This window comes from Osmerus mordax, chromosome 12 (genome assembly GCF_038355195.1).
Source record: "Osmerus mordax isolate fOsmMor3 chromosome 12, fOsmMor3.pri, whole genome shotgun sequence".
Taxonomy (NCBI): domain Eukaryota; kingdom Metazoa; phylum Chordata; class Actinopteri; order Osmeriformes; family Osmeridae; genus Osmerus; species Osmerus mordax.
In genome coordinates, this window is record NC_090061.1 from 9,582,496 (window position 1) to 9,596,923 (window position 14,428).

The 14,428-nt window shown below is 46.2% G+C and overlaps 2 protein-coding genes across 2 annotated transcripts; one reads left to right on the forward strand and one right to left on the reverse strand.

The window, feature by feature from the left end:
* Nucleotides 1-251: 251 nt before the first annotated feature.
* Nucleotides 252-1,973, reverse strand: mmgt1 (membrane magnesium transporter 1). The gene is made up of 4 exons (XM_067247905.1): nucleotides 1,873-1,973; nucleotides 1,443-1,495; nucleotides 1,236-1,339; nucleotides 252-1,125 (listed from the first exon to the last, which is right to left on the reverse strand). Exons 1-4 carry the CDS (start codon nucleotides 1,949-1,951, stop codon nucleotides 966-968), a joined length of 396 nt encoding a protein of 131 aa, XP_067104006.1. The 5' UTR covers nucleotides 1,952-1,973; the 3' UTR covers nucleotides 252-965.
* Nucleotides 1,974-2,956: 983 nt separating this feature from the next.
* Nucleotides 2,957-8,780, forward strand: taf7 (TAF7 RNA polymerase II, TATA box binding protein (TBP)-associated factor). The gene is made up of 12 exons (XM_067247621.1): nucleotides 2,957-3,115; nucleotides 3,286-3,362; nucleotides 3,560-3,638; nucleotides 3,774-3,907; nucleotides 4,046-4,169; nucleotides 4,366-4,424; nucleotides 4,876-4,948; nucleotides 5,681-5,794; nucleotides 5,910-6,104; nucleotides 7,117-7,229; nucleotides 7,830-7,889; nucleotides 8,255-8,780. Exons 1-12 carry the CDS (start codon nucleotides 3,070-3,072, stop codon nucleotides 8,297-8,299), a joined length of 1,119 nt encoding a protein of 372 aa, XP_067103722.1. The 5' UTR covers nucleotides 2,957-3,069; the 3' UTR covers nucleotides 8,300-8,780.
* The last annotated feature ends 5,648 nt before the right edge of the window (nucleotides 8,781-14,428 follow it).

Genomic DNA, 14,428 nt, shown 5'->3' on the forward strand with positions numbered 1-14,428 from the left:
TGTGGCTATGTATTCTATGTATTGCAGAGTTAATTTTAAGAACATTTCTCAAGAAATCTTTAGTGCACATGTTACATGCTTACAGATCAAATTGAAAAGAGCTTAAGTCTGAATATTACAAAATATAATTGTGTCTAAACATATTTAGATATTTGGGCTTGAAGATACCCTCATTGATGGTGTTACGTGATTGTGTACTCATGCATTTTTTCTATCAATTATTGGAATTCAAATGTCCACAGGACACATGGTAAAATCTCTGAATGATTTTTATTAAGTTAAAAACAATCTGAGTCTTAACAAAATGAAAAAAACATTGCCCAAGCAAATGTACCATTAGTCTCTACAGTGTTCACAGTATCATTAGATTTGCTGTAACACTTCCTCTGCTTTCATCCCCTCCAGGCTTGGTTTCTGTGGTTTCCATTACCACAACTCTGTATTGCAATAATTTGTTCATAGCTACCTTTGAAGCCTCTTTCACAAATCAGGGAGATGGTGTGATGGTCATGAAATTCTCTCCCTCGAGTAAGTAAAGGCTTATCACCTCATAAGATAAATCTTATTTCAGCAGAAAACATGAAATACATAGTTGCTCAAGACAGCTGTTCAAGATGAATGTGTGGCAAATAAAACAAACATTCTCTATACCCTTAGTCCAATAACAAATAACAATACCCCGAAGCAACTTGGAAGGGGTAGGACTAGGGATAGATGTTTCAACTGACTAGCAATCAAAATTATGTACAAACAAACCTGCCTTGAAATTGGAGGGGTTGGCACAGTCAAGAGTTAAATATTGTAACCACTTTTATGGAAAGAGATGCACAGCATATTGTACAGCATATTAATATATGTACAAAGACAAATTAACAGGAGGGACAAGGGTAATCCCCTTGCATCTAAACCAAAAAGCTCATCTGTGCACAGAAACAAAATGACATGTGGGCAGGAAAAGGCCAGTCTCAGTGCAAATGCTCCAGCTTGCGTAGCCGCAGAGGATTGGAAGGCAGGGCCTGTTGGTTTTGGGCTGTGGAAGCTTCTTGGTCCGGGCTACGGAAGAGCACCCGGCCTCTGTGGTTGAACAGGTAGAAAGACGGGTGGTTCTTCAACGTGTCAAATGTCCTAGAGGTGGGAAGAAAGTCATTATTGAACATTTTACTTCAATGTACATGTACCTCAACCACATGTAGACAGGATACATGTAGGATGCCTGGTGGGTAATTGATGCTTACTTGTTTTTCAGTTCCGATGACGCATCCATGTCTTTGAACTCACCAGCAATGTGGACTATACCATAGCATGTCAAAACAAATGCTAAAAAAGTCTGCAAGACAATCTACAAAATACAAATAATTGTTATCATAAACACTAGACATCTCATTCAGAGCCCAAATGGTCTATTGTTGAAGTGCTACAGTGGTAACATTATGATGACTTACATCTATTGGTAGTGTTTCATTCTCCTTTTCTGTTAAACGCATGTAGGATCGATCTGTTGAGAAGTGGAAAAGAGACAATAAGCAAACTATGAAATTTTCCTTTATCACAGCACACCTTCATGCCATGATGTAATCGTTCAAATTGTGGCCAATTGACTGAACTGCAGCATTTTGCTACTGGCAATAGAAACGTTACAACGTCTTTAATACAATTCTTTGATTCGCCTCAGATGCTGCAGGATTGGTTAGCGTTTTCGTAGGTGTACCAAGGCAAGAGGCATCACCGTGCAAGCTTGTTGTACGCAGTAACTGGCTAGTGACAATGACAGGCCGCAATTGTTCACAGCTTGACCGAAATATAACGGATTGTTGCCTAAGCTTAAAGGAAATTCAAGTACACGTTCGTTTCTTTTTCACATGTAATACTTACGCTGTGCCGCTGAAAAAGCTGCATGGGCCAAGGCAAAAAGACCAAATCCGACTACACCTTTCCAAAAAGACGAAGCCATCTTCAACGGTAGTAGTGTGATTCTCGCTTCGACAGATGAAACTAACTTCCGGTTGCGTATTTCCGAAGATTTTCAAAATAAAAATCAATTGTACTTCTCGTTTTTTATTGATCTTGTGTAATATGACACAATTTGTATATCACATATCGCATTACAAAGGTATATAGTAGGCTAAATATAATAACATTAAAACACTTTTTTATTTAGCATTAGCTATTTATATCATGTCCACGTTGATTGTCACTTTTAAACGTCACTGAGAGATAACGCATACAGTTAATTTAGCAATGTTAATAAAAAAACTGCAAAAGAAAAATACCAACCCTCCGGAAGACGTTTTCTGTTTTATGAAATCCCCCTAGGACTGGGAGATTCTAACCACTTTTATTTTTATCAAATAAATCACGTAAAACCGGAAACTGTATACCGAATAGATCTGTATGAACTATTCATCCTTCATACCTCCGACCCTCCCCTCTTTTTTGTAATCTCTAAATCTGATCATCTAATCTGATTGTGACAACCCGTGCAAAAATAATCACGCCCCAGTCAAGATAAATGAATGCTTTTTTCTAAGAGAGAAAGCAATATTGCATTTTTCTAAAAATCTAAGCTGGGCTCATTCAAAGTGTCGGTCTTTAACTTCTGTTATAAAAATTCTCGCTGATTAAAACCAAAACTCTCCAAGTACGTTTCCTTCTTCCACACCATGCCTATGGAATGGATATATTTCGTTTAGTAAGGAATAGCTCACACCTCCCTCCCCTTACTGTACCTCATAATTTGATAACTTTTCTAAGTTCCATCACTTTGACTTTTGTCATTTCAAAACCACGTGTTTTAGAGGACAAACAGTATCTCTTCAATTTCATGTAAAGACCTCACACTAAGAGTTTATACATTTAAATGAATGTTTTGCTACTTTCCCCAGGCATGTTTCCAAATTGTATTATCTTCAACTGTCCAACAGGTGGCGACAGGTAGCCTGGTTAAGGCAGGCATTGTTGGGAGACCCAGACAGATTGTAAAGAGAAGCAACCTTCAGTCTACCGTGTTTTGACTGTGTTGTGTGATAAAAATCTATTTTCTTATTCCTGGGTGTTCGTGGAGGTGTCACCATGAGTTCTCAAAGTAAAAAGACAAAAATTACCTCCAAACTAAAGGGTAAGTTATTTGTAATGCCGTGTACTAGTCTGTTTTGCTAACCCACTACTGTTAGCTAACGCTAGCTGAGTATAGGCCCTGCTATGCTAGCTAAATCATCTTGTACTAGCCTACTGGTATGGTATGAAATAGCTCTGGAAATTTGATGTTCTGTGGTTTATTATTTGCAGTGGGGAAGGTCGGTTCGAAAAACAAAGAAGATGCTCCTCATGAATTGGAGAGTCAGTTCGTCTTACGGCTTCCTACGGTAAGACATGTCAACTAGCCTACCAGTTACAGTAGCTAGTACAGTACTGAGACTAGTGTAACTCGAAACACTGGCACCTAACGTGTTATTCAAAACGAGTTGACCCGCTAAGTTTTCACAATGAATGCCAGTTATTCGTGAGGATTTTATGTAAACTGTGTAAACCGATACTAGTATTTCAATGTTCTCTCCTGAAGGAATATGCCTCAACGGTGAGACGGATTGCACAGTCAGGCAGTATGAATCTTAAAGATAGACTCACCGTCGAGCTGCACGGTAATTTGAACTTCTGTAATGTGTCATACACAAGGCCATAAAAAGGTTGAAATATATAACGTATACTGCCAACCTTATTTTTTACCTATTAAGCATTAAGTTTGATAGCTTTGCTCATGACATGCTACTTTGCAGCTGACGGTCGCCATGGTATTGTGAGGGTGGATCGTGTCCCTTTGGCTTGTAAACTAGTGGATCTGCCCTGTATCCTGGAGTCCCTGAAAACAGTAGACAAGAAGACATTCTATAAGACTGCTGATGTTTGTCAGGTAGGACTATTTGATCCATTTGAATGCATAGTAATAATGGAGAAACAAAGATCTCACATTGTTACAGACAAAGAATACTTCCAGACTATTTTTGTCAATTCATATATTATATAAGGTCACCCCTGTGTGTGAATGTAGATGCTGGTGTGTACGTTAGATGGGGACCTGTATCCTCCCTTGGAGGAGCCCACAGGCACCACAGATCCCAAGAACAAGAAGAAGGACAAAGACAAAGACAAGAAGTTTGTGTGGAACCACGGCAGTAAGTGACCTCCCCTAAACGCGCACGCACACTTACGCACACACTTACACACACACCCTTCCACCGCTGCAGAGATGTGCTGAGCGGGGTGTTTTGTGATACCACTGCTGAGACCAACTTCAAGCATCGGTGAGTCGTGAAGTATCACGTATATTTGCCGCCCCTGCATACAATTGAGCTGTGTTTTGGTCTGCAGTCACCTGCCCTCTGAAGAACACACGCAAGAGAAGATTCCGGAAGACTGCCAAAAAGAAGGTAGTGATATCTCTATTAGCCTTTGAGCAGTTTTCTTCCTTCTTTATCTTCATGAACATGTTCTCTGATGACGATGCTATACATTCACATACTTCACTCAAACAACCTATTTACATTTCTCAAGAAAATGAACAGTTTTCAAAGTGAAACTAAGATTTACATATAAATAAAGCCCTTCCATCTTCATTTGCCCAAAAGGCATGCTGGAAAGCAATTTTACCTTTCCTTTGATCAAAGTGACAGAGAGGGACAGAAGAAGGCAGCTACTTTGTCTTTGGAATAAATCTTCTTGAAGGTGCAGGGCCATATTGATTTGTCTCCTTCTTTTTTAATCGCTAATGTGCTTGCTGGCCTGTGGCCATTTGAGGCATTGTGTGTGTGTGTGTGCGTGCGTGCACACTATGCAAATAGCAGAGCCATGGCAGTGAACATAACCTAATTTCTCCTGCAGTACATCGAGTCTCCCGACGTAGAGAAGGAGGTGAAGAGACTGCTGAGCACAGACGCAGAGGCTGTTAGTGTCCGTATCCTTTTGGCTCACTGCTGACTGTCACCCACACATACTGTCTCTATCTCTCTCACACACACATACTGTCTCTATCGCTCTCACACACACATACTGTCTCTATCTCTCTCACACACACATACTGTCTCTATCGCTCTCACACACACATACTGTCTCTATCTCTCTCACACACACATACTGTCTCTATCGCTCTCACACACACATACTGTCTCTATCTCTCTCACACACACATACTGTCTCTATCGCTCTCACACACACATACTGTCTCTATTTCTCTCACACACACATACTGTCTCTATTTCTCTCACACACACATACTGTCTATCTCTCTCACACACACATACTCTCTATATCTCTCTCACACACTCACTGTTTTTATCTCTGTCACACACACACATGCTGTCTATCTCTCACACACACACGTTTCTTTCCCACACACGCAAATGTTGACTCTTCACACTAACACGCTCAGGCTCAGAGACCCGATTTCTACGTCTCACCTGCGTCGACTGACAAAACACTTAACTCAAAAGATGTGTAGTTTTATAGGACTTCATTAGCACTGAGAATGGAAGTCTGAACCCGCTTGATGGAATAGGAGCAGGGCTATCCTGGGTGTGGTTATGGCTGCTCTTATGGTGGGGCTCATACAGGATGGAGGACCATGCTACTATTGAGGTGGTGGTTGGGAGTGAACGTAGTGTCTTGTCAGCCTTGACCTGGTGCCCAGGATGGGAGGTGATAGCAGAGGATGAGACTAAGGAGGCAGATAACCATGGGTCCCTGGCCAACCTGGACTCCTCACCTGGGACGTCAGGACACAAGATGGGCCACGGCTCCTCAGGTAAGCACACACATACATGGACATGAAGTTTGCATTGCTTACTGTGTTGAATGGCGCCAATATCTAACTGACCTCTCCTTTATCCCGTGTGTTTGTGTGTATGCACGCTCCCCAGCCCAACGAGACGAGTTGAGGGAGATCTTCAACGATATCAGCAGCAGTAGCGAGGATGAGGAGGACGAAGGCGACCGTCACGAGGATGAAGACCTGAACATCATGGACACGGAGGACGATCTGGTCAGACAGCTCCAGGAAAAACTGAACGAGTCGGACGGGGCCCGCGATGAAAGCGACAGGAACAACCAAATAGGTGAGACGTGTGTGTGTTGGAACGTTTCAGACTGTTGGTTCTGACTCATTGGTACCACAGTTCCTTCTAAATGGTGATTCTCAGTCTACCCATGTACACATGGTTGACGTCCCACTGTCAGGTAAGGTTTTCTACCAGAACACACAGAAACAGGCTCGGGACAGACAACGTGACAGGCGCTCACATCATATTAGACATCCTGATGTCACATTGTCTAAATGGGGGATGAAAATAACCTGGCCAAGGTAGCTGGAGTTGTAATGAGGGCTGAGTTTTCTAGGTCAGGCATCTCTCTCCTTTTCCGTATCTCTCCTACCCTCCTTTTCTCTCTCTACTTCTTTCTGGCTCAATCTATATCTCTCTTAGCCCTCCCTCTCCTCCCCCCTCTGCCCCTCTCCCTGGGCTGACGGGCGCTGTGGCTGCACTGCTCTGGCTCAGCCAGCTGTACACTAGTCCCTCTGACACCCTCTGACAGCTACATGCACCTGTCAATCAGCCAGCGTGGCTGTCTGAGCCGCTCTCCAGGGTCCTCGGGCCTTTTTAATGGGCTTGAGTCAGGCCATGCAGGTAGCTGCCATTAGGCTGCTTCTGTTAATGAGCAGGCTGGAACCTGGTGGGCAGACTTGGCTCATCAATACCCTCACCAGTCAAGTGCTGGGGATGAGTCAGGTCTGGGTGGGGTATGAGGCCACAGGTATTTTTGGGAGGATGTGTCTGTTGGGCTGAACTTAATGACAACCCCAGAGGACCTGAAGATAGGCTCCTAACATTAGGCTTAGTTGGTTCAGTCTGTCGGCTTATACTGACTGAATTGGTGCATGGTTGGTGCTACTTGAGGTGTGTGTGTGTGTGAGAGCATGCGTTTGTGTCAGGCTGTCTACTTGGGGTGTGTGCGCACGCGCTCATGTGTGCGAGTTAGCATGTGTGAGTGTCGAGAGAGAAAGTGTGTGTGTGTGTGTGTTGTGTTGCGTGCGGCCGCAGTAACAGGAGAGCCTTGCGCTGTGTCCTGCAGTGATGGAGTACCAGGTGCAGATCAACAGTGTGAAGGCCAAGCTTCAGGACACGCGCGCCCGCAAGAAACAGCAGGAGGACCTGATCATGAAGGTGGAGAACCAGGCTCTGAAGGTGAGCTATGGACACACGCGCACACAGACAACCTTGGAGGCATCCTTCTTTATGTGCAGAATGACCTCTTCAAACAGTCGTGTGTAAAGCTTAACTCCAGACTGCAGGCGTATTGGAGGCCATCTTTTTTTCCCCAGAGACATAAATATAAAATGTCTGCCCTCTGGCCTCCTTTCCCCTCACAGAAATGGCATGAGAATTCATCGCTCCTCCAACTGCTCTTTGGGGGGGAGATTTACAGTGTGTGACACATGAGCGGATATGTCGTGAGGGTTTCCTTTACGGTGTGGCGGTGTCAGTTAGCTCAGTGTCCAGAGGGCAGGAGGAGTCTCATCTGAAGGCATCGTTAGCACACAACCAGGGAAAGGTCAGCTGACTCTTGACGGCCGCTCCAATTGGCCTCTCTTTCTCGGGGAGAACTGTGCCAGAAACGACAGGCGGACGTTTGAAACCGTCACAACTAGGCAAGCTAACATCTGACTGCTCCTAACAAGCTTTTCTTTTCCCCCCTTATCCCTTCTCCTTCTCACTCTTTCCCCCTCTGTCTTTCTCCATCTCTCGCTCTCTCTCTTTCTCTCCCACTCCCTTTCTCCCACACAGAATCGCTTCCAAGCTCTGCTGAATGAGATAATCCACCAGGAGGAACGAGAGATGGAGCAGGTAGGACCCTGTGAATGTTTCCATCTGGGGAGATACGATTAACACCTATCTGCCTGGCTGGGTGCTTGTCTGTGATTCAGGGAGTTACTGCTTAACACCATTTTGGAACCCTGTCAGATCATGCGGGATTAATACAAAGTGGCGTTGTAGCTCACTCTCAAAACTGTTAACATCAAATCAATTCCCCAACTGACTGAACTCTGTAGCCCGATCACTCAAATCTGCTTGTTTTCCTGTTGTGTTGACAAATAAAGGGAAAGGGAATAATATTGGGAGACGTGTTAATCATCAAGCACTTAGCCTCAAATGAGCCCCTGGGGGAACTCCGCCATCAATCAAGCCTCTGTGCTGTTGTGCTCCAACAGCTGGCCTCGCTTCAGGAGCAGCTGGACTCTCTCATCGAGAAGTGACCACCAGGGGGCAGCCACGTGCAAGGCTGCGGTGAGGGGTGACCACCAGGGGGCAGCCACGTGCAAGGCTGCGGTGAGGGGTGACCACCAGGGGGCAGCCACATGCAAGGCTGCGGTGCCGTGGATCCCTGCGGGGGGAGAACGGGCATCTGCTGCCTCAGAAGGAGCGCTGTCAGAAGGATTTGAGGATTTCATCAGCTCCTGTTAAGACTCTTTGCATCATGGATATACAGAACACTGGTGGTGGCTTTTTCTTTTTTTCTATTTTCTCATGTTTTTGTAAAAGTGTGTACAGAAATGTTAATTCGACTTTTGATTTTGATTTAGTATCATTATCCTGTGCTATTTTATCAAGTCATTCACAGTCAGATCAAGCACTGCAATGTTCTGCCTTGGATTAAAGTTAATGTAAAACAGAAAGTACTGAAGAAAAACTGTCAAATCATCTGTAAACTTTGTTTCAATAAACCTTGTCCATCAATATGACTGGTTAGTAATGAACCTACATTTACATTTCATGCACAAAAGATACCCCAACCCAAGTCACCACTGACATAGTTGCATCATTACAACAGCATTTTATTTTTCATCATTACAGCAGTTTTTAGTTTTCCCCTCTCATCTTTAAATCCCCCACAGATTAGTCTCCTACCTTCTAGAATGATTCTGTGTTCCACAGTGATCTTTCAGCTGTCCCTGAGCTCCGGCCTCTGGTCCCACCCACCACCTCACTTCTAGCAGGATGGATTAAACCCAGGATTGGTAGGGGGGTAGAAGAGGGATTAGCACTCAGATTAAAGTGGCCATCTCCAAACCCAGGCTAATCCAGCCATCTGTCAGAGAGCAGTCGGTCGTCACCGGACAGCAGGGCGCAAGGACACTCCCTCCTCGCCAGGCTAATTAGACGAGCAGAGAGGCTGATACTCTCAAAGCCACACTTACTCTCCCAGCACGGCTTTCCCCCTCTTAAACCCCCCAGGGTCCACACACACTTGCGCTCAATAAGGCTTTGAGTGAGGAAGAGCTATCGGAAAATGGAGGAGACCTATCTGTTAAAGCACCCTGGCGTCAAGAAGAAGATTCTAGCTGGAGGGACGGGGCCGCTGCCCCACTTCCCACCCAGCACTAAGGTATGATCATTGAAAATACTTGAATTGAATATCCCCACTGGCAAGTAGCCACTGCTGGGGAAATGAGGTGACAAACATGTAATGTATCCTCAGGGTGCGTACTATGCTGCCCAATAAACCATAAATAAGCTTGGACCCAGATCAAATGTGTGTTTACTGGGAAATGTGGGCGAGTGATGATGATGTAATACTAGTCTAATGAGTTGTGTGTAGTGACACTACATAGAGACTGGTCTGTTTTTACAGGGAGTTGTAATGGACTGCCCCTTCAATTAGAGTCTGTTGAATAATTCATGGAGAGGTGGTGGGGATTATGCTGTATCTGTGTGTAACACACAGTGCAAACATTTGGACTACACAATAGCTACATGGCGTGTTGGCATCCATGTGTCTTTGAACAGTTGTGCCCCAGTGTGTCGTGGGGCTGCTGGCTGATGACGAAGGTTTGCTCCACGCGCCATCTCCTCCTCCAGCCATATGGCCCTGGGCATGCACACCAGGACATTTTCCATGACAGTGCCAATGTTTGTGTATCCTCCCTTCACCAGCTGTGTATGTCTAAGTGTGTGTGTGTATCTGTGTTCCCATTCTGTCAAGGTGCCTCCCAGACCTCCATGAAGTTAAGATCAATACACAAACAAAACAAAGTGCACATATCACACAATATATAGGGGTCAAAACAATATTATACAAAGAGTTGAGGTAGGGGTCAGCCATACACACCCCGATACGCACAATCACGTACTAATGAGCTGTGTGGGTGTGCTTGTTTTGCAGGACCAAAGCTCAGGCACATAATGACCACAGCTCCTCCACTCTGCCCCCTTAATCCTCTCTCTCTCTTTCTCTCTTTCTCTTTCTCTCTCTCTTTCTCACATTCTTTTTCACATTCTTTTTTTCCCCTTTCCTTCTCCCCAAGATTGTGTTCCATTTCCAAACCCTGAAGGACAACTTTGAGCGCACGGTCATTGACGACAGCCGCCTGGCCAAGCGTCCCGCTGAGATCTTCGTGGGGAAGATGTTCAAGATGGAGGTGTGGGAGGTGCTGCTCAAGTCCATGAGGGTCGGAGAGGTGGCCGAGTTTTGGTGTGACGCCATGGTGAGCGTTCAGCTGACGTCCTTCCCCTCCTACACACACACACACGCAGGAAGCTGTAGGGAGGAGAGAGCCAGGATATACTGGAGCTCCAAATGAGGTCTTAATTAATGAGGGGGCTATTGCTCCGCACTTGTATGTATTTCAATCAATCTCATGTGGCCTCCTACACAGACTATTAAAACAAAGAAATATTTTGTGCAAAATGTTGTGTGTGTGCGTGTTTATACTGTGTACGAGGAAAATGAATTTGCAAGTCAAATGAGACTATTGATTGCGGTCATCCAGCTACGGGGCTAGATGGCGTTGGTTTATATCAGCAGGGGTGAGATGAGAAGAGCTTCTGGCTCCGTGTGTGTGTTCAACAGCGGCGTGTATTGAGAGGTCTGTGCATGTGACTGCGTATGTGGGCATCTGTCGGAGAAAGAGAATCACATCCTGGAGTGGTTTCACACAAACTTCCTCTAATTGTCTTTGTGTGTGTGTCGGTGTGTGTGCCTTCTCAGCACACAGGGCTGTACCCCATGGTGTCAAAGAGCATGCGGCTGATCGCCCAGGGTAAAGACCCTCTGGAGGGTCAGAAGCACATGTGTGGCATGGGGAACATGTTCAACTACGGCTCCACAGGGTGGCCGGAGCTGGACGAGCTGATGAGGGAGCCTCAGGCGCTCATCTTCATCATGGAGCTGGTCCAGGTGAGCACTGTTTGGACACACACACACACACACACACACACACACTGATATGCATAAACATAAATTGATGGAGGAACAGAGGATGTTTTTTATCCTCTGGAGGCTGTAGAAGGTATTTAAAATATATAGTTTTCATATATAGTATTCATTCAGACAACAACTAATATTATGCACACACACACACACGTACACAATTCTGCTAACACACACATATCCGCACAGACACACGTAGCTCTTCCAAAATAACAGAGGCTCCTCCAGGAGCGAGCACACCCACAACAACAACAACAGTATATTTCCCTGTTGTTTTAATCACTCCACACCAGAACAAAAAAAAAAGAATTGCTGCCAGGCCCCCAGCAAACTCTCTCTCACTCGCACACAAATGGATTTGTTAAAATGTACGTAGTGGGGGTGATATTTACCTTTTTGTTCCGTTGTGGGCCCCTGTGTTCCCCAGGTGGGAGACCCCTTGTCCTACAAGCGGGAGTCATGGATGATGGAGAAAGACGAAAAGCTGAAGGAAGTGCCGTTGCAGCACATGCAAGGCAACGCCCTGGTCAGACAGGGCCGCTTCAAAGAGGCCTCCGTCAGGTACCAGGAGGCCGTGCTGCTCCTGAGGACCGTCCAATCACGGGTGAGGAAGCAGGGGTGGATGGAAAGGGGGTGAGGAGAGGACTGGGGGGTTAGCGAAGACCTTTCTCCTCAGCGTGTATCGCTGTCCTTGTCTGACGCCCGGTGTTGTGTTGTGGGTAGGAGATGCCTGGAGATGAGGACTACATCAACCTGAGTCGCCTCATCATTCCCCTGGTGCTCAACTACTGCCAGTGCATGCTGGAGCTGAACGAGTTCTATGAGGTGATACTACACACCTCAGAACTCCTGGACAAGCATAAAGGTATACACCTGACACCCCACACACACACGCACGCATACACACATTATCTTAACATGGAACAGGTCACCTTCAACGGTCATGTGTGTCAGTGCGAGGGAGACATCATGTAAGCACTGCGGTGGATGTTATGTTAAGCCATGTGAGGCATTTAACCGTCAAGGGATTGGTGTTGCTCTGTCCATGCATGCCTGCACCGCCTTATGGGAGCTCCCATTTTGACACAGTAGATGTAGCTCACTGTCTTATGGATGAGGTCATCATCCAGAGATTGGGTCCATTGAGGCAGAATCTTCTTCACTTTTGCCCTCTGCACTTATTTGTGGTTGGTATGTGTGTGGTTTGTGTCTGTGTGGTTTGTGTGTATGAGTTGCAAAAGTGCTCCTCCATGCTCCAGTAGACCAGTGCGTACAGTGGTCCCAGTCCTACTAATGAAGCTTATGGAAATGGGCTGTCCCAAAGCAACATCAGCACTCTCCCCTCCTCTCCACTCCCCTCCCTCCCCTCCCCCCCTCTCCTCTCCCCCCCTCTCCGATCCCCTCCTCTCCTCTCCCCTCTCCTCCCTCCCCTCCTCTCCTCTCCTCTCCTCTCCCCCTCTCCTCTCCCCTCCTCTCCTCTCCCCCTCTCCTCTCCCCCTCTCCTCTCCCCTCCTCTCCTCTCCTCCTTTTCTCTCCCCCTCTCCTCTCCCCCTCTCCTCTCCCTTCCTCTCCTCTCTTCTCCCCCTCTCCTCTCCCCTCCTCTCCCCTGCTCTCCTCTCCCCCTCTCCTCTCCTCTCCCCTGCTCTCCTCTCCCCCTCTCCTCTCCTCTCCCATCCTCTCCTCTCCTCCTGTCATCACTACATTGTTGTCTCTATCAGTTCCAATCTGCTGTTCTTCCACTCCCTATCCCCCCCCCCAGTGAGGAGAGACTTCTTATTTCTACTGGAGATGTGCTCAATGGAGGAGGGCTCACCGCAGTGGTTCTGTTAGTGCCCGAGGCTTTGAGGAAATCTATTTAAATGTTGGCAGAATAAAAGATTTAGAGGAGGGCTGAGATGAAAAGGAGAGGAGGAGGGAGAGGTCCATCTGAACCAGGCACTGGAGTCCACTCCTCAGAGAGGGAGGGATTAGGTGAAAGGGTGTGTGTGGAGCGAGGTCCGTAGTGTGGGCACACACTCTCAATCACTCACTCACTCTGTCATTCTCTCACTCATGCACGGAAGCACACACCACAAAAGCATTCAATGCTCTAAGCTGACAAGAAATGCCATTATTTGATCATATTCAACACCCTCTGCCCTAAAGTGCATGAGTAAACATGGGCTTAGTCACATTGAGCCAGAGTATGTAGTATTTGTTTGTCAGAGTATAATTTTTATATACGTATATATTTTTGGGATTCTTTCATTCTTCCCCCCCCCCCAAAAAAAACACTGATCTTCTTCATAGACTGTGTGAAAGCCTACTACAAGCGAGCCAAGGCTTACACAGCCGTGTGGGATGAGAAGGAGGCCAGGAAGGACTTCAACATGGTGGCCAGTCTGGACATCAGCCTCGCCCCTCTGATCCACAGGGAGCTGAAGAACCTGTCTGAACGCATGAAGGAGAAGTACTGGGAGGAGAAGGAGAAATACTGGAACATCCTGGAGACGGAGAAGAAGGGTGACGAGGAGGAGGAGGAGGTGGAGGTGGAAGAGGGCAAGGGAAGTAAAGAGAGAGAGCCAGGCGAAGATGATGAGAGCACAGCAACCGTAGTGGAAGAGGGGCTGAAGCCCAGGGAGGACTCAGACCCACAACAGGAAGTCAACAAAGTCATGCAGGCTGAGACGGAAGTAGCCAATGATGAGGTGGAAAGCAGTCTGGGCACTAAGACGGAGACCAATAAGATCTCTCCGTCCGTGACGGAGGGAAAGGATTGGCAGCAGATGTTACTCCAGATCAAGTTCCTGCAAGACGAGGGCAACTTCCGTTTTAAAGAGCATCAGTATGAAGAGGCTTCTGGAAAATTCAAGGAGGCGCTTGAGTATGTGGATTTCCTTCAAACCAAGGTCAGTGTCAATGTCCTCATCACCATGCTCATCTGATGACGTGCTGTGTCACAGTCACCTGGCAACAGCCATCTTGCACACTCATAATCTTTCCCCATTCTTGTCTTAAGCACTTTGAGCTGCAATTCTTGTATGAAAAGTGCTATATAAATAAAGTCTTACTTACTTACTTACTTAAGGTTCAGACGAATAGCAGAGTAGGTATGCGGATAGAATAGGGAGAGGAGAAGGAAGCTAAAAATAGCAGAACCTTGGAGAGTTCTGTGTGACAGTGCTTGCCCAAGCAG